The 24,515-nt window shown below is 25.3% G+C and overlaps 5 protein-coding genes and 1 long non-coding RNA gene across 10 annotated transcripts; 3 read left to right on the plus strand and 3 right to left on the minus strand.

Moving 5' to 3' along the window:
• Positions 1 to 1,807: 1,807 nt before the first annotated feature.
• Positions 1,808 to 13,358, plus strand: Atf3 (Activating transcription factor 3). 3 transcript variants are annotated; one of them, XM_074237564.1, is made up of 5 exons: positions 1,822 to 1,930; positions 7,020 to 7,183; positions 10,088 to 10,360; positions 10,467 to 10,603; positions 11,687 to 13,358. In XM_074237564.1, the coding sequence occupies exons 3-5, from the start codon at positions 10,120 to 10,122 to the stop codon at positions 12,140 to 12,142; spliced, it is 834 nt and encodes a 277-aa protein (XP_074093665.1). In that variant the 5' UTR covers positions 1,822 to 1,930; positions 7,020 to 7,183; positions 10,088 to 10,119; the 3' UTR covers positions 12,143 to 13,358. The 3 variants fall into 3 exon arrangements, with proteins under 3 accessions (XP_074093676.1, XP_074093665.1, XP_074093684.1); XM_074237583.1 differs by lacking the exon at positions 1,822 to 1,930 and adding an exon at positions 5,765 to 5,826; XM_074237575.1 differs by lacking the exon at positions 7,020 to 7,183 and having other exon boundaries at positions 1,808 to 1,930.
• Positions 2,633 to 5,803, minus strand: LOC141523983 (uncharacterized). 2 transcript variants are annotated; one of them, XR_012478644.1, is made up of 6 exons: positions 5,735 to 5,796; positions 5,562 to 5,643; positions 5,266 to 5,384; positions 4,779 to 5,174; positions 3,008 to 4,720; positions 2,633 to 2,917 (listed from the first exon to the last, which is right to left on the minus strand). It is a non-coding gene; the product is annotated as an uncharacterized LOC141523983 (long non-coding RNA). The 2 variants fall into 2 exon arrangements; XR_012478643.1 differs by having other exon boundaries at positions 2,633 to 4,662; positions 5,735 to 5,803.
• Positions 13,359 to 13,854: 496 nt separating the features above from the next.
• On the minus strand, positions 13,855 to 15,313 carry LOC141523975 (protein transport protein Sec61 subunit gamma). The gene is made up of 4 exons (XM_074237594.1): positions 15,183 to 15,313; positions 14,786 to 14,889; positions 14,322 to 14,424; positions 13,855 to 14,103 (listed from the first exon to the last, which is right to left on the minus strand). The coding sequence occupies exons 2-4, from the start codon at positions 14,877 to 14,879 to the stop codon at positions 14,094 to 14,096; spliced, it is 207 nt and encodes a 68-aa protein (XP_074093695.1). The 5' UTR covers positions 14,880 to 14,889; positions 15,183 to 15,313; the 3' UTR covers positions 13,855 to 14,093.
• Positions 15,314 to 16,056: 743 nt separating this feature from the next.
• LOC141524800 (NPC intracellular cholesterol transporter 2 homolog a) lies at positions 16,057 to 18,606 on the plus strand. Its single transcript, XM_074238886.1, has 4 exons — positions 16,057 to 16,193; positions 17,810 to 17,923; positions 18,020 to 18,198; positions 18,304 to 18,606. Exons 1-4 carry the CDS (start codon positions 16,124 to 16,126, stop codon positions 18,385 to 18,387), a joined length of 447 nt encoding a protein of 148 aa, XP_074094987.1. The 5' UTR covers positions 16,057 to 16,123; the 3' UTR covers positions 18,388 to 18,606.
• Positions 18,607 to 18,747: 141 nt separating this feature from the next.
• Positions 18,748 to 22,167, plus strand: LOC141524809 (NPC intracellular cholesterol transporter 2 homolog a-like). The gene is made up of 4 exons (XM_074238898.1): positions 18,748 to 19,896; positions 21,060 to 21,173; positions 21,278 to 21,456; positions 21,559 to 22,167. Exons 1-4 carry the CDS (start codon positions 19,827 to 19,829, stop codon positions 21,640 to 21,642), a joined length of 447 nt encoding a protein of 148 aa, XP_074094999.1. The 5' UTR covers positions 18,748 to 19,826; the 3' UTR covers positions 21,643 to 22,167.
• Positions 22,168 to 22,300: 133 nt separating this feature from the next.
• LOC141524788 (serine/threonine/tyrosine-interacting protein) lies at positions 22,301 to 24,483 on the minus strand. 2 transcript variants are annotated; one of them, XM_074238874.1, is made up of 5 exons: positions 24,347 to 24,483; positions 24,083 to 24,190; positions 23,624 to 23,775; positions 23,239 to 23,427; positions 22,301 to 23,156 (listed from the first exon to the last, which is right to left on the minus strand). In XM_074238874.1, exons 1-5 carry the CDS (start codon positions 24,359 to 24,361, stop codon positions 22,961 to 22,963), a joined length of 660 nt encoding a protein of 219 aa, XP_074094975.1. In that variant the 5' UTR covers positions 24,362 to 24,483; the 3' UTR covers positions 22,301 to 22,960. The 2 variants fall into 2 exon arrangements, with proteins under 2 accessions (XP_074094975.1, XP_074094967.1); XM_074238866.1 differs by having other exon boundaries at positions 24,332 to 24,482.
• Positions 24,484 to 24,515: the final 32 nt, after the last annotated feature.

The raw sequence follows: 24,515 nt of genomic DNA on the forward strand, positions 1-24,515 counted from the left end.
TTATTTACTATTTTTAAAATTATAATTTTGCTGATTGAAGCAATATTGCTATTATACTATATATAGTATACTGTTTGTATTTCTCTATAATTATCCTATTAATCATTAACTTCAGCAGGTATATTGATACTTTTTTTTCTTCACTTATATACTTCATTCTATTTACGCCATACGCCCCCTGGAACGTAATTTGAAAAATCTAAAAAATTTACAATAAGCAAATAAATATTTCATGTTAATAAAATAAGAATATTGTTGTCATGGAATTTTTCACCATGTCTCTTCATTCATATTATACCATTAATTTGTTTCGTTGTAGTTGATATTGGGCAATACATATATCAAATAGCGCTTTTATTTAATTTTAGTTTTCTTTTCTAAAAATAAAAATAAAATACAATAACATGTTTTTGTTAAAGTAGTGTAAAGTTTAGAAGTTTTTTTTTTTTTTAATTTATATCTTGAACGTGAAAAATAATAAAAGGCTTAAAATTTACGTTTTTGGCAACGCGTATATTTTCAAAAATCAAAAAAAAAAACTTAATGTTGTAAATTGGACAAACATATTCAGAAAATTTATAGAAATAACTACAGATTTTCTTCAATAAATTTCTTAAATAAAAATTTATAATAGCTATAACGACAGTGATAATGAAGCTAACTTTTGCATTTATCAGAACAATAACAATAAAAAAAATTGAGAAAATAAATTTATTTTTATGTTGCTTAAAGAAGAAACAAAACTAGGAAAAGAAGGTCATTTAAAAAACATATTTTTCTAATCTAGTACATTCAAACATACAAAATCTGAAACATTTTAGCATTTGCAATTCATATTTATCATGTAATAATTGTCCAGGACAGAATAATGTTATTATTACTATTATTATTTTTATTATTACATGCATCTAGTGTCTAATATATCAGAGTAAGCAAGTGTTTGTATTTGAATTTACATATATATGTATTACTGCTTGTATGTATGTAGAAATGAAAGAAATCAAGAGCATCCCAAGTGTTACTTCATAGGTGACGCCCACGTTCGCGCGGGAGTCAACCCTGGATTTCATTCTCATTGCTATTGTAAACACCGAAGGACAAAATAAAAACTACAATGCAATTACTGTCAAAAAATGTAAAACAATCATCAATCATACAACTACTTCACATATTATTGTACCATTAATAATATTTTTTTATTCATCATCTTAATATATTTTTTATCTGACCATTAAGATGCAGCGCATCTTCTGACATAAATTACGAAATCGATCTCAACTGCATTCTTAACAAGTAACGGTAAAACTTTATCAGTTGAATAATAAACATTTATATTTAATAAAAATTATTTATTTCTTCTTGTTATTCTGAAAAAGAAAGTAATGAAGATCTTGAATGAGAAATCGAAAATATTTTCACATGCATTTTTAAATTTAATCTCAACAAATGTCGCACCCGCGAGTCGCACCCAGTAGACTGATGTTATTACACACATGTGTCAGTATATGTTATGTATTTATTATTATCATTATTACTGTTTATTGTTATTATATATTTTATATCAAGTATGTAATGTAGTGTAGAGTAGAGTAGATCAGAAGAAATAAAAAGAAAAAGAAGACAACTAACAGACAGAAATTAAGAGACAGACATATATGTATACAACACACATATGTGAAATTTACTACTCATATGTGTTAACTCACAAATTGACCAATCACAGGATACCGTCACGTTACCATCGACCAATAGTTTCACTTTGAGATGACGACAAAGCTAAAAATAACCTGTATATATCTAGGCCGGTTGTCGTTGCAGAATATCCACAGTCGCGCGCCGGCAGCCGACGACGAATCATTTATTTAAATGAGTTTGTAATAGTGTACTGTGTTTTTTTTGGGAAATAACATATTTTGATGATTATTAAAAGGTAATTTAGAATTTTTTGTTTTTGGAAAATTTTTTCCTCTTAAAAATTGAATAACTTTTTATTTTTTTGTTTTTTTTTTTTTTAGATGAAACTTTTACTTATCGTTTAAAAATATACTAATTAAAAAAATTTTAATTTCGGCGATTAATTAAAAAAAATTACAATGAAAAATTGTAATAAGTACTACACGTGCGTCTGAAGTTGGAATTATTGATTACTTGGAATTTGAATGTAAATCGGTAGATAGCAAGTTACTAGTGATAACGATAAGATTTGAATTTAATAATACTTGAAAAAGGCCCAATTATTAATAATGTTATTGAAATTTATCATTCAAAGTTAATAATATAATATAACATATAATATATAATAATATAATATAAGTATAATATTTATAATGAAAAAATGCTAAGAAGAAGAACTAGGACATTTGTGTATAAACACTTCTTTGATGAATGCGAATGCAATTGTTATATATAATTGTAAATAGCAGCCACTTTTCTTGGAGCAACAGACGATTACTTTTTAAAAGCTGCTCTTTTTGCCGTGCCGATGTAACATTAACAATGCGAAGATAACAATAGGCTTTTTTTAAGCGCTTCAATACATTTGCATTTTAAAATTGACCGCAGTTTCTAAAATATCAATCTATTCAATAATTGATCTGTAAAAATCATGTAAATTATTCTGTCTCAGGTATAAGTTAAATCGAAAGTTTTGACTGTTTGTTCAAGTTATTTCTTCGGTAGATAAACAAAAATAATAAAAAGTTATTCAAACATTTGGGAGTTTAGAACGTAGTAACTATAAATTCAAGGTTTTTAATGGTCATGGCCTTGCCTTGTGTCCTAAATAGTTATTAATTCAAATTAATACTATTAAAATTTTAATTACTTTGTCTTTGTGTTTATTTTTGATGTTTTTATTTCGCTCTGCAGCACTCCAAATTTACGATTTACGACAGGAATATCTGAATTCGGTGTGAATCTGTGGAAAAAAAAATCTTAATTAGGCTCGCAAGTAAAAAAAAAAATTAAATAAAGTTATAAGTAGGATTGGTGTGAAAATATAAAGTACCTCATTAATGCAAATATCGAACGTAATTGTGCGTTCTGGAAGTTCATTAAGCTTTTAGTATGTAGGTGAGACTTCAGGGTCGCTGTTGAACGCTTTTAAAAAGTAGTCATTTATTTTTGACTTATTTCCTTATATTACATTTTATTACATTACATTAGCTTGTTAAAAGCGTATGTGCAATAACGTAAACGTGTTCTTGACTCCAAATTTGGATACAGCACTGGACAAATTTCATAATATAATGTTCCTGCATAAACAAAATTTCATATTTTTACTATTATTATTATTACTCTTATTCTTAATTTTTTCTTAACTAAAAAAAATAAATTTAAGCACAATTACTTATAAATATTAAATTAACTCCAACTGACAGAAAAATAATTGATGCAAAATAAAATAAATTGATTATTATCGATAGGTATATTGGACCCTGTTCGTTTTTCCGAGGTCAAGAAGAACATCTTCTTTTAAATCTTTTTATTATTCTTCTCAACTCTCGACTCTACTGTTTAGTCTTCATTTTTTTTCTTCATTAAAAAACAAATACAGCTGTAGTTATTATTGTCATTATTATCATCATTTTTTTTATTATGAATTAATTATAAAATTATTATATAAACGTAATCCAAAAAAAAAAAAAATAATATAAAGTCCCTCTCTGGCACACGCTCAATCTCTTTCACTTTTATATTTTATATTTCTCAGCCTTGCGTTTACGCGCGTGCGGTAAAAGCATTTATTATCCACTCACTCGAGAGTTGTATTGGAGTTTGCGTCCAGTCCGCGATAAAAGGAGAATTTTAACGTGCCGAGATATCATGATCCCCAGACGAGTGTAAACTTACGTGTCTTGTGTATCGCCTTCTTTGGAGCTGAAGATGATACACAAATCTTTTAATTAATATTACTCTTTTTACGTTAATCAATTTAAACTCGGTTTAACTGCATTTGTATTATTATTCTAAATTAAAATCGATTCTTAAGTTAAAAAAAAAAAATAGTTGTTAAATTAAAATTTACGGCTTTAAATAATTAACTAATTTTATATAATATGTAATAATATCTAAATAGCATTTCAACCCTCATAGATGAATCCAATGATCAGATGAGCGGTATGCGGGTTACATTTAAAAAAAAAAAAAAATAAATACGTACATCAATCTCTATTAACTTTTCTGACATGCCCGTGTTTAATTTCTAAGCAACAGCCTCTTCTCAGCAATCCTCAATCTTCTCACCAAAATTTTATCTTCACATATGATGAGAATACTTTTGAATTCAGGTCTCTAAAAAACGTAGCATTATATTAAATTATTTTTATTACAGTAAACTTAAAGTTAAACGAGGAAAACTTTTGAGATTATACCTAAAAAAAAAAAAGCCGCAGTCTGAAGAAATCTACAGCAAGTATGCAGGCTGGTTTAAAGCTTCGGTTCACGTGTAACCATGTGTGTGACTACATCTACATGTACATGCATATATTAACAAGCGAGCACATTGTAAGAGCGAACAGGAAGCATAAATTTTATGAGCACCAAACATAGAAGAGTGGGCAAACGCGAACAACAGAATAGATATTGAGTTTTAATGAAAACTTAGTCCTTTTCACGGAGCCTTTACCATTTATCATTCATCATAGATCATATCCATATCCTCTATTAAACAAACAATCGATTAATTAAACTTTCGTTATTTTAACTCGATATTTTTAGCCTGAAAAAAATTTTAATTTACTTTTAAAAACTGGTAATCTTAATTATATACTTCTTACCTCAATTTTTACACCTATTGTTTTGATAAATTTTCTTTTAACAATGACCTTGTATTGTTCATAGCACACAATACACTAGTCACACTAGTGTACTGTAGCTATTTCATTTCCTTTGTCCGTTTCCTCTTCACTCAACTCATCTAGTGTTTTAAAACATATTTTGTCTGTTGCTAACTTTTGTTGTATACCAGTTACCAGTATAACCTAACGCACCCGAGTCACTCAGTCACCGCATTTAGTTTTATGTTGATTTTAAATTCATCGTTGGTCCTGTATCTCATTTTTTTATCGTTTTATGTTCAGCTTGATTCTATTATACCTTATACCTGTATACATTCACCACAATTTTATTTCCATACTCAACTAGTTTTCTTTTAAAACTTTTAACTCTTCTACCTTATATTAAAAAAAAAAAAAAAAAAAAAAAAAAAAAAGTCGAATATAAAATAAAATAAATACTAAAAAAATTAACAAAACAATAACTTACCTTTTTAAATATTTGTTTGCATAATTGTTGACTATTCTCATTGTCTAATTTTCACAGTAAAACTTTTATCTTCTCTCAAGAGAATTCTCTTGTTTTATATTTTTGAATTCCAACTTAACCTAAAAATGATTTTTATTCAAAACCAACTTTTTCAATTTAAAGTGTATATTTTCAGACTATTATCTAAATAAAAAACTTTTTACTAAATGAAAGAATGAGTACCGCCTACAAAGTATGTTGACTAAAAAAAAAAAAAAAGCAAAACAAACAAAATTTACTTGTCAAAGTCAACTTACGTAACATCTAAAAAAACGCGTGAAACCATTCTGCGGCGCTTTTGTCGTCAAAAAAAGGGTTCTTGTTTTTTACAAACCCTCCCTAAAAAATTTAAAATCATCCAATTAAATAATCTCGACTTTGCTGCGTATGTATATTATTCGTGATATTTTCTTTTTATTTTAGTACATACTTATATATTTTTTGTTGATTCTTAGTTTTAATCCCATGAATGTTCCACGAAGCCATCTGATCTCAAACCAACGCTCAGAGAAGTTAACTCAAGTATATATTTTTTTTTTAATTTAACACGCAGCGCTGCGAGTTACAAAGAAGCTTTGTGCTACAACTAGTGTATAAGGTTATGTTATTATATGGAATTCTATAGTTATCGTTAATGAATTCTTTTACGTGCAGTAACTTGTGTGCTTTGCTGTAATTTAATACTTGCACCTTTACTTGATAATTCTACTATTTAGTCTCAGAAGTATAGAAAATAAATAATTATTATTGTTATTTTGTTGATTTATAAACTTCAATATCTCAATTTTTTTTTAAGATAAAATTGTTAGAAGAAATAAACGATATTGATGATTAATGAAGCTGAAGATTATGCAGTTGAAATACGGCGTTAAAGAAACTCGAATTCCGCTGATCCCAACCATACATCAAAATTAAATGATTTTTATTTTTAGATTTACTGTGCAATACTGTTCAACTAAAATTAATATTTTAAATTCGCTAAATCTCAAATAGTTGACGTTAATTATTAATTATTAATAATTCAATGATATTGAAGTTAGCTGTCACTTGACCAATTTTTAATTTTATTTAACAATTAATAATGCTGAAGTTAGCCGTCAGCTGTCAATTTTTAAAATTTTAATAACAAATCAATTACAATAAAAAAATGCTTCTAGAAATTTTCACTTGTAATTTTTTAATTAAATTTTTTTTATAATAATTGAATTATAAAATTTTTAAATAATTTTTAATGTCTGCCAACTTCAGTGTCATAAAAATTAAATTAATTCTAAAAAAATTATTTTAAAAAAATTGCACTTTTAATTTTTTTTAATTTCTAAATGTCAATTTTTTTTTCTTGTTTTTTTGCCTTAATTTATTTGTTAATAAAAATTCTAAAAATTATTAACTATCAGCTAAATTAATTTTCATAATAATTCAACCTAATCAATTATCAGAATTTTTGTTTTATAAATTTAATATTTGAAAAATTTTATACTCAAATTTTAAGGGGCACAACTAGTGTGACAGCCTAAAAAAAAGGCAATTTTTGGGAATTAAAAAAAAAACAACTGCATCAATTGTTTTTGAAATTTTAAGGGTATATTTATACATATTTTGAGAATACACAGTAAAATTTTAAGGCAAAAATAAATGAGAAAAAAAAAATTGACATTTAGAAATTTAAAAAAATTATAAATGCAATTCTTTAAATCAGTTTTATTTTTTTTCAGCTCAAAATCTGACAAGTTTATGACGCACTAAATAAAATTTCATTTAAGAAAAATACAAAATTTAAATTTTCGGTAAATGAATTATTGTTTCTGGTTTTGAAATAGTAAGCAACTTGAGTTTAAGAGATAAACAGAGGATGAAGACACTTTTGTAAATTTGATGCGTATGTATTCTTTGCTATGTAATGTTTTGTACATTGTATTATATGGTATATGGGTCACTGGGGATGCCATTTGCTTAGTCGTTTGTCTGGCTTTGTGGTAAAAGATTCGGGTGAAACCCTTTGTAGATTAATATAAACAGCCGTAGACGATTTGTGTCTGTCAGAGAGAAATGCGACTCCTTGATGTAATAGCCGACAAAGAGAATAGAGAACAGAACACATCGAACGATAGAATGTAATAATATCTGTACATATGAATGTGTGTATTAGGGAGTGTGTAAATTAATGGTATGTGAGTAAATAATACCGAATAAAAGAATTATATATTATTCGCGAGATATTAGATGGGATCAATACTATTACTATTCATAAGGCATTATAAAATAAAATGATAGATCAGAAAGGGCAAAAGGAAATTATTTTCTTCAAGGTTAAAAAGAAACTAAAAAAATTTTGTTATGTAATATAAATACTGGTTGACCCTTAATTAAATAACTATACATTTAAAATATTTTTAAGATTATTTAATTTTATTCGTTTTTTTAAATATAAATAAAATTGTAGAAAAATTATTGTATAGCTTCATAGATTATAAATTATTTTGTGAAATCTTAGGATTTCTTCTTTTGGGGACTAACAAATTTCAGGGAAATAACAGGAAATATTATATATATATATTTTTTTTTTTCATTTTATTCTATTACTCAAATATTTGTTTCTATTTCCCACGAGTTTAAAATTATGTTATCTTCACTATCTTAATACCTTGAAGTCCGGAAAATGACAATCATAAAAGTAAACACTTGTTATTGTTATTTTCCAAGCGTTTTTAACCGCAATATTTTTCACATACATTTTTTTTAGTTAAATTAAAAATTTTGCAATGGAGAATGTATCCGCTTGATAGAAAAAAAAGAGCTCATTAAGCTCGGAAATTTATCATTAGTCATGAAGTGCATAAGCGATTGAAAATCCATGGGTTTTTCTGGGATATACAGGTTTAGTCACAAAAAGAGGGGATAAGTGACCTCAATTTAACTATTTCTTTTTTGAAATATTCAATGAACTACTTGTGATAGAAAATCACATAGTCATGAAGATATATTATTAATTAATGTTAATTATTTTAATTGGTACAAAGTTGAGGTATTGTTCATAATATTTTTTTCTTCAATCAAACATTAATAACATTATATTATAAATAATAATTAAATCGTAGTATTTTTAGTTCAGAATAAAATTTCTTATAGAATTAGATATTTTAATTTTAATTTTTTTGAACAAAATTTCTATTTGATCTTATTTATTTATTTTTTTTTTTGAAAAATACAAAAAAAATGAATAATTAAAAAAAAAGTTAATTATCACAATTTTAAGAAATTTTCAAAAAAAATTATAAATTTTTTTGAAAAATGTGATATTTAATTTTTTTTTTAAATTGTTTGTTTTTTTATGTATTTGAAAAAAAAAGGAAAAAAAAATAGAAATTTGATCCAAAAACGTGAGAGTTAAAATTTTTTCCAACTTTTAGACGCAAAAAAGCTATTGAAATCTTCATTTCTTCTTTTCATAACATTTGTTATCATAAATTTGCGGTAAAAACAAGCGAATAAAAAAAAAATTAAAAATGCTAATTTTTCACCTAAATATGGTCAAAAATAGGTTTGATAGGTTTGACCTCACTTGTAAATAATTACCTAATTGGTAAATATTTACAAGTGAGGTCAAACATTTTAATTTTTTTGAACGAAATTTCTATTTGATTTTATTGAGATATTTATTTTTGAAAAATAAATAAAAAAAAGATATGGCCAAAAATAGGTTTGACCCCACTTGTAAAGAATTATCAATTAATTTATTGATGATGATGAATGATTCCATATTTATCAGCGACTGTAAATATTATTAACATTTGAGCCCCATTTTTTGTATATTAATAACCGTGTAAGAAAAATGTGTATTTTATTTAAGTTTGCATAACTTAAGCATCTAATTTTATTTGACATATTGTAACTAACAAATCGTGTAGCATATTTACCGTCAGACAAAAAAGCATTTCACCTAGATTCGCTTAACTCTTCTAAATTAACGATCACCATTACTAGGCGGTTTAACGTCCAGAGTAACGACTAAAATCTTATTATAGAATAACTCGATGCTGAAAATTTGCTAAGGAACAACTAAACCGAACTCGATGAAAATAGTTTTGACAGAAATTGACAGGCCTTTTAATTTTAGTTGCGGAAACTCGACCACCCAAATATTATTTTGCCACCTTTGTTTACCGCACTTGTCATTAAAATTACATTTACATATTTATTTACAATATATATATATATATATATATTTTTAAACATTTATTTTGAGATAATCTCTTTCATAATCATAACATCAATAATAAATTAACAAACAATTATTTATTTTTAAATATACTGAATAAATATTATTTTATCTTTTTAAAATATTTAAAAGCATTTTAAAGTTTAAGGCCGAAGTACAAAAAAAAAAAAAAATATAAAAAAAACTCAACCGGAAGAACAAAAAAATTGAATTATTTTTAAAAAATAATTTTAGTAGACAAGTAAAACCTAGCTATTAAATAATTCATTATAATTAAGGTCACATTTATCTCAGTCACTAAATAACTAAAATAACAAAATCGCGGTCCCTCAGGAAAGATGTGACCTTGGATCTAGCTCGTTATATCACAGTTACCTTTCTTGCTTTTAATCTGAAGGTCAGTGTTGGGAATGGGAATCCAACTCTGTTAATATAATCTTTCTTTGTTCATTGGACCGGAAGATCTGAAACGAGCCAACATTATATTATTATTTGTTAAATTTATAAATTAATTTTAATTTTATAAAAATAATTTTATTAAAATTTAAATATTTTTGATTTCAGGTTCAATGATAAATAAATAAACCCGCCAGAAGATGTATAATTTAAATGTTAATGTAAATCCTAGTCCAACGGCTACTGCGGGTCTTCTTGGAGTAACTGCAGGCGAGATAACACCGCGAACTCCAGAGATCGTTAATTCGCTGATCGCAATGACGAATCCTTTTGAGAGTTACTCTCATGAACGTTGTCGAGATAGGACGGATTCAACGAGTAGCGGTGGAGATCTCAGTCCACCCAGTGTTCAACACACCTGCAGTCAGCTTATAAAAGAAGGTAAAATGATAATTGTATATTTATTCATAGTTGGTTAATTTATTATTGATTTTTTGTTATATTAATATTTAAATTAAATCAAAGGTATTGTTTGATTGTTAATTAGGGTTGAAGTTGACGCTACAGACTAAGAGAAGAGCTCACAATAGCGGAGACGAAAGTAAAAAGAAGACTAAGAAAGAGTATGGCAGCGCTGATGATGAAGAAGATGATGACTCTGGCAATAATAGCAGCCGTGTTGGGGTAAATTCTTTTTTCTTTTTAATTAATTTTATTGATTAAAAATATCAGTATTGTTAAACTAGCTTCGCTGGGTATTTTATAGAATTGTATTTTTAGATTTAAACTTTAAATTTAATTATTGTTTTGACTTGCACAAATTCCAAATTTCATCGAATTAGCATTTACCTTTTATTTATGTAATTATTCCAGCTGATATTCATTGTAACTTTTAATGTGCAATTATTGTAATGTTCGCGTGACTTTTTTCCAAAAATGAATAATAATTGACACGAAGAAAAAAATTTGTCTGTAAGAGCTACAACTTGGAAATTAAAAATTTTTATTGTTAACGCCCACCTTCGCAAACCTTTGTGAGATGAGCTGTCATAAAAATTGTCCATAGACTTTTTTATACATCTCTTACAGAAGATTCCTACCAAATTTGGAGTCGATAGGAGTTATAGTTTAAAAACGGGAATTTTTCATTGTTAACGCCCCCGCAAACCCCTTGGGGGAGGAATTTCTTAAAATTGTCAAAAAATTCTGTGTTAAATATTTAACACTTTTTTTTATTAAATATTTAACACTTTTTTCCGTTAATATAACACAATTTTTATGTTAAATATTTAACAATTTTTTGTGTTAATTTAACACAATAAATGTTACATTTACGGATAAATTGTGTTAAAAAATTTTTTGATGCAATGACGCAAAATTTTTACTGTGTACATGGCAAAAGTAATATTTCCACCAAATTTCAAGTTTCTTGGTCTGATAATTTCCGAAATATCGTGATGAGTGACTATATAGATGAGCATCTCTTTTAATAATATAAATTATTTTCTTTCATGCCGATAAAAAAATAAATGAATTGAAGAAAAATACTTTTCAGTAGTTTAGTATACGAAAATTCATTTTCATTATGTATATATAAATTTTTTTGTTTATTAATTTTATTGTTTAAAAATATCAATATTACTAAATTACTATAAGAAGACTAGAATAATTTTTTATCCGAGGTTGAGACTTGAATTTATGTCTTCTTATGGTATTAGAAGGAATTAAAGAATTATTTATTCAACTAACTAGTTTATTTGATTTCAGTTGACGCCTGAAGACGAGGAAAGACGAAGAAGAAGAAGAGAACGTAATAAAATAGCAGCAACAAAGTGTAGATTAAAAAAACGTGAGAAAACAGTGATCCTCGTTCAAGAGTCTGAGACTTTAGAGTCACAAAATCACGATCTCAAGTCACAAATTCAAGAATTAGAAACCCAGAGACGTAGACTTGTTGATATGTTGAGTCTTCACGGGCCGACGTGTCTCAAACAAGGGAACACCAATACCAATAATACTGATACGGCTTATCAGCAACCATATAACAGTGATCCTATACTACTACCATTTACCGACAATTATTCAACGACGCTAGATCAGCCGCAGGATTGTATCACTATTGAATATCCGGTTAAAATAGAAAACTATGATACAACGTCGCAGAATTATTACAGACAAGACAGTCCTTATGTGCCTACTTCAGATGCTGGGTGCACTGTTTAGTTTATAACTTTATTATTTGTTTTTTGTTTTATTTTATTTTTTATTATTAATTATTTTTACTACCATAAAAATCTATCGCATGTTTTTGGATTAAAAAACAGCGAAATAATTTATTGATATGCATTCCACCGACCGTTTAATTATTATTTGGAATGACTCGAAAAGTTATAATTACCGTTAATTAGTTTAATTTACTAAGATCAAATTAAAATCATTAATTATTTTTAAATTTGGTTTTCTGATAAGTATCAAAAATAAATAATTAATCTTTATTTGCTCTCTTGTTGACCACTGCAACGTTCTTCACTAATTAAGTAATTAACTTTTTTAATTAATTAATTTGTAATAATTTATTATTATCAGTACTTTGAATAATTAATTTTTCGTTTAATCAAAATACATTCCGGCGTATCAGTGTTACTGTAACATTCTAATATAAACATATTGGCTGAAAAATCATTTCTTTATAAATAAAATAAGATATATACATTAACATTATTTAAATCAAAAATATAAATAAGAGCCAGTAAATAAATTGAGCTAGTGCCGGTTCACTCTCAATCTCAACCTCCATACAAAACTAATATAATCAATAGTTAAAGACTCGATTTATTTTTCATTCTTTAATTCGTCTTCCGTTTAACTAAGATTTATAAGATTAAATATATGATATATGACGTAGCATAGTAAAAAAGTAACACGAAAAAAAACAAAAAAAAATTTTTAAAAAAGATACTTATATTGTTAAAAAAACGAATAGATAATTAATATTATTAATAACAAAGTAATGCATATAAATATTTTTTACTATCAAAATAAAAACGTAAAATAGTTATTAAGACATTTGTATTTAAATAAATTATATATGTATGATAGTAGTAATATTTACTGACTTAAAAATAATACCGTATTATTTTTACTATGCAAAAAGAAATAATTAAAATTTGTATTACCTAACGATATACCTCAGTATAATTTGTAATAGTATATTACATACCGAAGAAGGGAAGTTAAATATTTCAATCTGCGTGTCAAATTGCCTTCAGAGTTTTGAGGCAAGGGTGGAAATTATGCAGATTGGGATATCCTAATTTCCTGTTTGACGGCTATACTATTTTGTTATCAGTTGTAAAAATTATTAAATGTGCCTTATATTTTATTTATGATTTATAACTAATATTGAATATGAAGAAAATAAATTATATTGAATATTAAATATTTTTTTTTTATTTAAACATCGTTTTCTAAAAGCGAATATTTCAGGGATGATCTGAAGAATTTTTTTCAAGGATTTTTGGTAAATATTTACAAGGGTCAACCATTTTAATTTTCATTTTTTTGAACAAAATTTCTGTTTGATTTTATTGACATATTTTTTTTTTTTTAAATAAAAATAATTTAAATATACTTTAAAAAAAAGTGTATCAAAAAAAAATAAAATAAAATAAAATATACCACTTAATAGTTTATCATTATAAATTACAATATTATCATATGCAGTTTTTTTCATGATAAAAATTTTATTTATAGTTGCCAGCGATTTTTTTTTTGACTAATTAATTTTTGATTAATCAAAGCATAACTCATAATGAACAGTTTAAAATTTACGTTACATGTGTTAATTTATTTGCTATCAGTTGTAAAAATTGTGAAAGTGCCTTATACTTTACTTATGATCTACGACTAATGTTCATGATTGAAAAGAAAATAAATTATGTTAAATTTTTTTTATTTTATTAAAAAAAAAAAAAAATTAATTATTACCCCCATTTATAATTACTTTCGTTTACTTCTCAATATAATTTAAATTCTAAAAGTTGTAATCAAGGAAGTATAAATATTATTTTTATGCAAGCTAATAGTTGATATTTGTTTCCATCGTGGGAAGTTTGTTGGAAGTAATCAGAAAATATATCTTAACAATAAATAAAATAAAATTTTCATCCTAAATTTACGAACCCCTGAAAAATAAAAACAAAAACATACATTAATTTATCTTTGAAAACAGTACAAATTGTAAAAATGGAAAAACAGCAATAATCCAAAATTGTTTATCAGTAAACGAAAAATTATAAAACAAATTCAATATTTAATATAATTTTTTTATAAGATCTTATAGGTTTATTTATTTGCTGTTTTCATTATCTATTTTCTTGACTTAAAATTAATGAATACTTACACAATGATATTATTAATAGGAATGTGAATAAGTTTTACAAAAAATCCAATGAATCCCATTATACAGAATCCAATAGCTGTAGCAATTGCAATTTTCTGGAATTCTGAAAAATAAATTTTATTATTCAATTTATTACCCGCAATAAATTTTTTATTGTAAATTCTAAATAATTAATTTAACATCACAATAAAGTTAGCCGACATCTAAAAATTTTTAGAATTTTTTTTATTGAAAAAATTATTTAAAAAAAATTTCACATGTAGAAATTTTTAAAAATTATACGTGCAATTATGTAAAAATACTTTTTTTGTTCTAATTTAACTGATAAAAAAAAATCTAAAATTGTTGAACTCGGTTAATTTTAATGTCATAATTTAACTAATACTCATTTTGTTCAACAATCAATCAACACAATAAATAATTGTTTTATTTGTTATTAAATAAATAAATAAATGATTAATTACCTTTTCTATCAGGTTTCGTACATCTTTTAACTAATCTGATGCTGTCCTTAGTAAATTTACGGCTTGGTTCAACGAATTTCTTGATTTGATCCATTGCAAAGTAACTAAAAAATGATAAAATCAATAAATATTTGCAATTAATAACACATCATTAAATAATAGTTAACCAAAATTTATCGAATGAAATTTTTAGCACAACCCGATGTACATATGTTATAAAAAATTGTTAAAATTAACTCCAAAGTTAAAACACAAAAACAATCACAATTAACAATAAACATGTAATAAATTAAATGGACAGTGCATAAAACTTATTCGTCAATGATACTTTTGGTTATTTATTATTAATTTACACATTAATTTTTAAAAACAAAATTATAAATAAAATACAACTCACGTCCTTTACTACTGAGGTCTATCTTGTGAAATGTATTGTATTTGACGTCTCATGAAGCCAACTTCAATACTTAACTGTATACTCAACAATACGTGGACACAAGTTCATGCAATCGTCACTTCCGTTGATTTGGCGTGACGTTGGATCGATAGACGTAAAAACATTGTCAGGGAGACCAACTGATAAAAAATATGAAATATAAAATCAAATCTGTCAAACAGCGCTGCTGAAATTCCCGCTAAATTTCAAAATTTAATTTCTGTCAGGAATTTTTAAAAATAAAAAAATTTTATTTAAATAATGAAATATCAAAATTAAAATGATGATACATTAAAATAAAAAAATTGAATACACACTTGACATCACAAAAAATATCAATAATTAATTTTAAATTTCTTCGTTGGACTGATAAAAAATTTAAAATCAGATTTGTCAAACAGCGCTGTTAAAATTCCCGCCAAAATTCAAAATTTAATTTCTGTCAGAAAATTTAAAAAATAAAAAAATTTAATTTAAATAATAAAATATTAAAATAAAAATATTAAATACACACTTGACATCAGAAAAAACATCAATAATTAATTATACATTTCTTCTTTACAATATACTCACCAAAATGACGTAATTTAAGATCTAGATTATCGTATTCGACGATCATTGAGAATTTAAATATAAAATTACAATAAATCATAAATAAAAAAAATTATCAGTAATTGAATTACAGTGGCTGCCTGAGCTGAGTCGACTCATCACTCAAAGTTTTTATTAGTATCCAATTTACCGCGTTGAGAACTTTCTTATCATAGTGGGGGTATTTAGTCATATATATGTAAATGTATTCACTGTATACATGAGAGAGTATATATATTTGATGTGTTGGTTTAAATTACAGTGCTCGGTTAAAGTAAATTCAATAGAGGAAGAAACTTTGAGCCGACAAGATGTATCGTATTACCTTGAGTCTCGTTTTATACCTCACGGTGTCTGCTAACGCTGCTTTTCAAAACTGTGGTATGTTTTACTTATTCTATATTTATTATTTATTTAAAAGTGCATTTTAAATTAGATTTATCGATTACGGACTCATAATTTACTTTAATTTTCTACTGAAAATTAAGTTAGCCAACGTCTAAAAATTTTTAGAATTTTTCTTATTGAAAAAATTGTTATGTCATTAAAGTTAGCCGACGTTCTAAATTTTTTGATTTTTTTAAATAAAAATTAATGTAGCACATATTTAATAATTTAAAAAATTTTATAACAAATAAATTATAGCAGAAAAAAATAATAAAAAAAAATTAACATCTAGAAATTTAAAAAAATACAATTTTTTAAAAATATTTTTTTAGAAGAAATCTTTTTATTAAATAAAATTAAAAAATTGTCAAGTGACATCTAACTTGAATATCGTTTTTTTTTTTTTTTTAATAATTAAATTGAGAAAAAAAAATATTTTTAAAAAATTGTACTTGCAGTTTTTAAAGTTTTTTACACGTGCAAATTTTTTTTTTTTATGTTTTTATAATAATATTTTCAATAAAAAAAAATTTTTTTAATTTTTAGATGTCGGCTAACTTTATTATTATAACTTTCTAATATCCTTTAAAGGATCGTGTATTGTCTCAAAAAGAAAAAGATATTAATGTAATAATTAATTTTACTGTTTTGCTGAGCTGATATTTAATTTTGTAATAATAGACTAGTTAAGTGATACCTTATCGAGGTTTTACGTCGAAAAATGCTTATTTAATAATACATTTACTATTGTATAAAGATATTAACTTTTCCTTATAATTCTTCTTTGTAATTATTTGCATTTTAGTAAGCTGATTAGTATTATTTAATTAAATCAATCATTTTTTTCTTTTTACAAATCACGACTCATAAAAGTTTATTACTTTTTTTGTTACTTCATTATTTACTTTACGATGAATAATCGATGATTTATCAATTTTTCATAATATTGTTTTTCAGAGAAAGACTTTGGCCGCTATGCGTAATTTAGCGAGGCATAAATAAAAAAAAGGATTTTTTGTCTAAATGTTCAGTTTGTTCGGTGCCGCGAATAATTTTACAGGATAAATCAGTTATGAAGTTGTGTAACATTCACATACATAGATATTCATCCGTACTTATTACTTATTACACGAAGATGTAATCAAGTTAATTGATACGATCGGTTCAAACGTAACAGCACATTTTTCAGTAAAATAATTTTCACAAAGATATTGGTATCAGTAGAAATTAAAATAAATAGTTGTTATTTTTTTTTTATTCGTCATCAGACCGGAAAAAATTAAATTTTGTGGGTGAAGATAAAATAAATTTCCGGAAATTGAATATTTTTTTCTCTAGCAAACAAGATTAAGCAACTGATAATAAATTATTTACAGAATAAGTTTCAAATTAGATAAAATGAATTTTTGGAGCATTAGTTCAATAGATTTATCTGTAACTGTTAGATAAAAAGTTTTGACCTCTGATCGGATCAATTTTAAAGCTCTACTTATAGACGCGTAAAATAAATATTTTAAATCCTTTAAAATTTTCTTTGATATTTCCAAATTAAAGGGAAAAAAATTGTTATTCTGCAAAATATTAATGAAAATAATTTTTTTTTTTTTCAGGTTCAAATATTGGAAGTCTCAACAATGTAACTGTTAGTAATTGTGACCCTGATGCCAGTATATGTATATTAAATCGTGGTAAAGACGTATCGATTGAAATAAACTTCAATTTAGGTAAATTACAACGAAGAACAATTATTTAAAAATATTTTCTTTGAAAATTTTGGAGTTTTTTAATTTTAATTTTAATTTTTAATTTTTTTTTTACAGACAAAGATATCAAAAGAGTGAGCTCTGTCGTTCATGGAGTTATTGCAGGTACTACACTGCCATTCCCAATCGCTCATCCTGACGCCTGTGTGGCATCAGGATTAAAATGCCCGATGACTAAGGACGGTGGTCCATATAAATACAAAACAAATTTAGCGGTTGAAACCTTTTTTCCCAAGGTAATTATTTAGCATAACTAAAAAAAAACTAATATGACTTTATTTTATTTATTATCAGAGCTTGAGTAATTGGCAATATATATTTATAAGGATATTATTTTTTAGATCAAGGTTGACGTGAAATGGGAACTCAAGGATGAAACCGCCACCAACATCGTCTGTGTGTTGATACCTTCTCAACTTAAATAAACACAAAAAAATTAATTATTGATGGGCATTTTTCAAAAAATACAAAAAACAACTGATGAAAAAATTTATTTAATTTATTGGAAAATATTTTGTTTTTTTTTTTAATTAATTTTTCTTACGTTTAATAATAACGTTTAAAAAATCCAGCTATTACTATGAAAAATTAATTTATTATGTGTTAATGTATTTTCTCAAATATATACTCTATTATTCAAATAACGTTTGGCGTTTTTAAAATGAGCTTAAAATTACTTTAAATGTTATAATTAAATTCGAGTGTTATGAATTTCGAAATTAAGCATACAGTACCATGTAAACACAACACAACACATACTGCTTCAAAATTTACAAAATCATCGAATTAAATGTTATTGACAGTCGACTGCAGATATTGTAAGTCATAATATATTTATCACTGTAATTGTTTTTTTATTAGATTTTTCACAAAAATAATAATAAATTCACAAAACGAGTAAAATTTCACTTATTTTTCGGTTTATTAATTAAAATTGTATAATCGACTTAAACCACATGAGTAAATAATTTTATCAATATCATTTTATCTGAATATATCATCAGGATTATCGAGATTTAATAATCAAAATAAAATTAAATTGAAAAAAAGGTCACTCGGAACTATTACAATATCTTTAAATATTTCTACGTATATAATAATACTTTTATGTTGCTAAAAGTTCATTATCGAATCAAATGAAGTTAATCATTAATATCCTATAAATTAAAATACAAAATTTATAAAAGTAAATCATTGAAAAATTAATTTTTACTACTTTGCTTATTTTGAAGAGCTACTATTTCTGAACTAATTGAAGAATTTCGCTCATTTTAAAGTTCATGCAAGCTAATTGTCTGAGCAAATTGTATACTAAATTTCATTAGGATCTGTTGAAAATTTTCGGCAGAATATCATTTATAAGTCGGCTGTACTACAAATTGCCTGACAATAAAATAAATTTTCATCCTAAATTTACGAACCTCTAAAAAATAAAAAAAAAATTATTATAATGAACAATAATGATAATAATTACTGTAAAAAATTTTAGAAAAAAAATTTTTTTTTTATAATTTTTTTTCTTCTTAAATTACAGAAAATTACGTTAAAATATATTTCTGATAACTAAAAGTTTTTAGGAGAACAAAAATTCTTGAATTATCTCGTTTTGCCCTCCTCCTATCCTTAATTGATTTACAAAGACTGCCTGAGGTGTCGATTCATTACTCAACATTTTTATTGGTGTCCAATTTACCACGTTGAGAACTTTTTTTATTAGAGTAGGGGTATTTAGCTATATGTATGGAAGCGTATTGGTTGTATACATGAGGGAGCATACATGTTTGATGCATTGGTTTAAATTGCAGAGCTCGGCTAAGGTAAATTCAATATAGAAAGAAACAAGAAGAAACTTTGAGTCTACAAGATGTATCGTATTACCTTGGGTCTCTATTTGTACCTGGCGGTATTTGCTGACGCTGTTTATCGGAATTGCGGTATATTTTACTTGTTTATATTTATTATTAATTTAAAAGTGTACATTTACCTGTAATTTTATTATCCTTTAAAGGATGATGTATTGTCTCCAAAAGAGAAAGATTTTATTTTATTTATTAATTTTACTGTTTTTCTAAGCTAATTTCTTCTTTGTCATTCTTCATATTTTAGAAAACTGTTTAAAGTTTTTCAATCAAATTAATCATCGTTTTTTTTATACAAATCTAGACTTATAAATGTTTATTATTTTTTTGTTACTTCGTTATTTCCTTTCATTATTAATAATCAATTATTTATCGACTTTTTTCATGATTCTTACTCATCTAAAGCCTTTTAGATCACAAGGCGTTATTTAGCAATGCATAAATGAAGGCTCTAATTTTTTTGTATAAATGTTCAGTCTCATCGGTGCCACGAATAATCTTACAGGATCAATCAGTTATAAAGTTGTGTAATATTTATATAAATAGGAGGCATATTTCACGACATATCGACCACTTACGATTCTTTACTATCTTACAAGAGACATTTTTCAGAAATATTAATCGAAAGATTTTCGTTTTATTCAAACCATTTTTTGTTTAATTCATAACTTTTTTATTGTTGTCTAAAAAATTTGAAAAAATTCTGAAAAATGTCTTTCCTAGAGTAGGAAAGGATAACAAAATTCAAGGGTCACATGGGTTTACTTGGGAGTAAAAAAGGCATACTTCTAACAATTTTTTTTTTTTTTTCTAAATAATTAAATTGTTAAATCCAAATTTTTGTTAAATTGAAGATAGATATTTAAAAAACATCTCCTGAAATATTCGTATACAGAAAAAAATTTGGTAGTGATCACTCCAGCAAATTCGAAAAATGCTGTTTCGAGAAAAACATTAAAAATATTTAAAAAAATTGATTTTTTGAACATTTTACACTGTTTCTGTCCCTTAAATCGTCGCCAAATCGAAAAAAAAATTTTTTTCGGAGTTTAAATATTTTTTTCCGAAGCAAATTAACTTAAAAAGCTAATTATGAACCATTAAACGAAATATAGTTCTACTTATAGATAAAAAGTAAAAAATAAGTATTAATTGCTGAGCAATTATCGTGATATTTCGAAATTAACAAAAAAAAAAAATATGATTTCACAATAATTAATTATAATTGTTTTTTTTAGATTCACAAATTGAAAGTTACAACAATGTAACTGTTAGTAACTGTAATCCTATTGCCAGTAAATGTATATTACCTCGTGGTAAAAACACAACGATTGAAATAAACTTCAATTTAGGTAAATTACAACGAAGAACAATTATTTAAAAATCTTTTCTTTCAAAATTTTGGAGTTTTTTAATTTTTTTTTTTTTTTTTTTTTTTTTTTTTTTTTTTTTACAGACAAAGATATCAAAAGAGTGAGCACTGTCGTTCGTGGAGTTATTGTAAATTTTCCACTGCCGTACCCACTCACTGTTACTGACGCCTGTGAGGCATCAGGATTAAAATGCCCGCTGACTAAGGACGATGGTCCATATAGTTACAAATTAGACTTACCGGTTAAAAAAGATTTTCCCAGGGTACTTATTTAACATAACTAAAAAACTAACATCGCTTTATTTTTTTAATAATCAGAACTTGAGTAATTAGCAATATATATTTATAAGTATATTATTTTATAGACCCCGATTGACATTAATGTGGAACTCAAGGATGAAAACGACATCACCATCGTCTGTGTGTTGATACCTTCTAGAATCAAATAAACACAAAACAAAAAATTAGTTATTGATGGGCATTTTTTAAAAAATACAAAAAAGCTCATGAAAATCATTACTTAATTATTTTCCATCGATAACTTGGGATTATTTTGATAAAAAAATCAATTTATTGGAAAATATTTGTATTTTTAAAACTAATTTTTCTTACATTTAATAATAACAGCGTTAAAAAATTTAATAAAATGCAAAATAAAATCCAGCAATTACAATAGAAAAATGAAAGTATCATGTATTAATGTTTAATGTATTTTCTTGAATATATTCTATTATTCAAATATCCCTTGGTCTTTTTATTATAGTTTTTTCAATTAATTTACAATTACTTGAAATGTTTTGATTTAATTCAAGTATTCTGAATTGTGAAATTAGGTATACAGTACCTAAATAAACACAAAATACCTCATCGTTCTTTAAAATTCACAAAATCGTCACTTTCAATATTATTGATAGTCGGCTGCAGATATTGTCGTAAGTTATGATACATTTGTCATCTTAAGAGATCTTTTATAAACTAATTATGATTTAATTATCATATCAAAGACTATTATCCGCTTCATATATGATAAGAAAGTTTGAACCCACGTAAGTTAATTAAATAATACGAATTTTTAAAAAAATAACAAATCCTCAGAACGAGGAAAAATTTACTTAATTTTCGGTTTATTGAGTAAAATTTGGTTGATAATTATATTATCAATTTAAACCACATGAATAAATAAATTTATCAATATCATCTTATCTGAATATTTCATCAAGATTATAGAGATTTGATAATAAAAATTAAATTTAATTGGATTAAAGATTACTGTAAAATTTAATCGCTTTTAGTTTCAAGCCTTCAAGTTCAGAAAATCTTAATCTTGTTATTTTTATACTCGAAACTCTATTTTACAACATCTTTTCGTATTTTTACGCAATAATAATACTTTTATGTTCGGCTGCTCAATTTTAAAACACAAATTTTTATACCTGATTTTTTTAAATATTTTTTCAGTATAATTTTTTTTGAAAATATTTATATTTAAGTATTTTCTATTCATAAATCAAATTTTTCATCAATTTAGCGTGCAAACTTTTTTTTTTAATAAGAAAAATTTTTTAAATCTTAAAATTGTCAGTTACTGTGTTTTGAAATTGGGCAGCCGTGTTGCTAAAGTTTCATTATCGAATTAAATGAAGATGATCATTAATATCTAATGAATTAAAATATAAAATTTATAAAAGTTAAAAAAACACATAAATTAATATCTAAATTCTAGTATAATAAGTCTTTTGGTAACTTTGGTAGTTTCATAAGTAATAATCAACTCTCCATAGCGTCAACTCGCTCATCAATCTGATGAATCGTTCTTTTACAACGATTTTCAGAAACTGCATTGTGATGACCGACCTCCATACTTTGTGCTTTATAAATAGGCTCGTACTCGCGTAACTGAGCCATAAAACCGTCGTTGGGATTGATACAGAATCTTCTGTTTTGTACTAAAACGTAAGCTTGACTGTAAAATAAATAAAGAGGTCAGTATAAAATCATTTTAATGAGATAATAATTAACTATTATTATTATATCATAACATTGACCTAGGTGTACAATTATATTTTTCCATAACATATCCAAGTACTAATGCTGCTGATCGTGAAATACCAGCATTTCCATGCACCAGAACTCGGCCTCCAGAAGCTAATGCTCTGTTGATAAAATCTTTTACATTTCGAAAATGTTGAATTATGTTTTCCGTAACTGTATCAGCAATGTTAAGAACTAAGTATCTGCAAATTTATTTAATAGAGTTATTAAACTCTTTTACAATTTTTTAATTTTTTAAAATAAATAAAAATTCACTGGTCATAGACTACATTTAAAAATCTTTTTATCTCTAGTTTTTGCTGAATATAACACTGATAAATTTTCTTTGCAGTGATGTATTTATTATTCTAAAAAAAAAAAATAAATAAAACAACTTACTCAAATTCGTCAGGAAAATTTGGCCTAATAAATTGACTCTCAATGTCTTGTCTCACACAAATAATATGTGTGATACCTATTTCTTTTAATGCTTGTAACTGAGAACGACTCGCTGAACTATACGGTCCAAGGTATAAATGAGGTGCTACTTCCTGTAACAAAAAGTAAAAAATTACATAATACTGAAGTTAGCGGTCAGCTGTTAATTAAAAAAATTTTTTTAACTAATTAATTACAATAAAAAAATGCTTCTAAAAATTTTCACTTGTCACTTTTATTAATTTTCACATGTGAAACTTTTTAATTCACTTTTTTTTTAATAATTTAATTGATTTAAAATTCCAAAAAAATTTTTAATATCTGTCAACTGTGTTATAAAATTATTCATGAATTTTTTTACTCTCAATTATGAATAAATATAAAAAAATTAACTTTTCGAACAAAAAACGTGATTTTTACCTGCATGCTTCGTCGCATAGTGTATGACCACTCTTTAGTAGTATTGGGAGTCGACATCATTTCGGATATATTAAAGTAATCTTCGAATCCGTTTTCGACGACACTTCTCTATAATATTAAAAGTATATACTTAATATTAGATAAATTAAAATTGAATGCAATGTTATTAGTATAATCGATTTTCAAAAATTTTAAGCGACATAAAAAACTGTCTTAACCTTAAAATTCATAGAAAATTTTACGACATACCTCATCTATACTCACGATGTTACATGACATAGTGGTAATATTTATTATTCAAAATCTTGCTAATACAAAAATGTACTCACAACAAACATAAGAAAATTTTCCTTACGTATTAAAAAAGATTAAACAGCACAAACTGACATTGTTTGTGTTCACAAAAATACCTAACTGAGTACAATTCAAAATC

The sequence above is a fragment of the Cotesia typhae genome, unplaced genomic scaffold (genome assembly GCF_013202065.1).
Source record: "Cotesia typhae breed Kobodo isofemale line unplaced genomic scaffold, CoteBio_Ctyphae contig_11, whole genome shotgun sequence".
Classification (NCBI taxonomy): Eukaryota; Metazoa; Arthropoda; class Insecta; order Hymenoptera; family Braconidae; genus Cotesia; species Cotesia typhae.

Excerpts from the sequence above, each read along its gene's own strand:
- LOC141524788 (XM_074238866.1), bottom strand. The coding sequence starts at position 24,361 with ATGTCATGTAACATCGTGAGTATAGATGAG. Across the intron at positions 23,428-23,623 it reads AATTTTCCTGACGAATTTGA|ATACTTAGTTCTTAACATTG; the intron begins GTAAGTTGTTTT and ends ATAAATTTGCAG. Across the intron at positions 23,157-23,238 it reads AAATATAATTGTACACCTAG|TCAAGCTTACGTTTTAGTAC; the intron begins GTCAATGTTATG and ends TTTATTTTACAG.
- Atf3 (XM_074237575.1), top strand. The coding sequence starts at position 10,120 with ATGTATAATTTAAATGTTAATGTAAATCCTAGTCCAACGGCTACTGCG. Across the intron at positions 10,361-10,466 it reads CAGTCAGCTTATAAAAGAAG|GGTTGAAGTTGACGCTACAG; the intron begins GTAAAATGATAA and ends ATTGTTAATTAG. Across the intron at positions 10,604-11,686 it reads ATAATAGCAGCCGTGTTGGG|TTGACGCCTGAAGACGAGGA; the intron begins GTAAATTCTTTT and ends ATTTGATTTCAG.
- LOC141523975 (XM_074237594.1), bottom strand. The coding sequence starts at position 14,879 with ATGGATCAAATCAAGAAATTCGTTGAACCAAGCCGTAAATTTACTAAG. Across the intron at positions 14,425-14,785 it reads TACGAAACCTGATAGAAAAG|AATTCCAGAAAATTGCAATT; the intron begins GTAATTAATCAT and ends TTTATTTTTCAG.
- LOC141524809 (XM_074238898.1), top strand. The coding sequence starts at position 19,827 with ATGTATCGTATTACCTTGGGTCTCTATTTGTACCTGGCGGTATTTGCT. Across the intron at positions 21,174-21,277 it reads TGAAATAAACTTCAATTTAG|ACAAAGATATCAAAAGAGTG; the intron begins GTAAATTACAAC and ends TTTTTTTTACAG. Across the intron at positions 21,457-21,558 it reads TTAAAAAAGATTTTCCCAGG|ACCCCGATTGACATTAATGT; the intron begins GTACTTATTTAA and ends ATTATTTTATAG.
- LOC141524800 (XM_074238886.1), top strand. The coding sequence starts at position 16,124 with ATGTATCGTATTACCTTGAGTCTCGTTTTATACCTCACGGTGTCTGCT. Across the intron at positions 17,924-18,019 it reads TGAAATAAACTTCAATTTAG|ACAAAGATATCAAAAGAGTG; the intron begins GTAAATTACAAC and ends TTTTTTTTACAG. Across the intron at positions 18,199-18,303 it reads TTGAAACCTTTTTTCCCAAG|ATCAAGGTTGACGTGAAATG; the intron begins GTAATTATTTAG and ends ATTATTTTTTAG.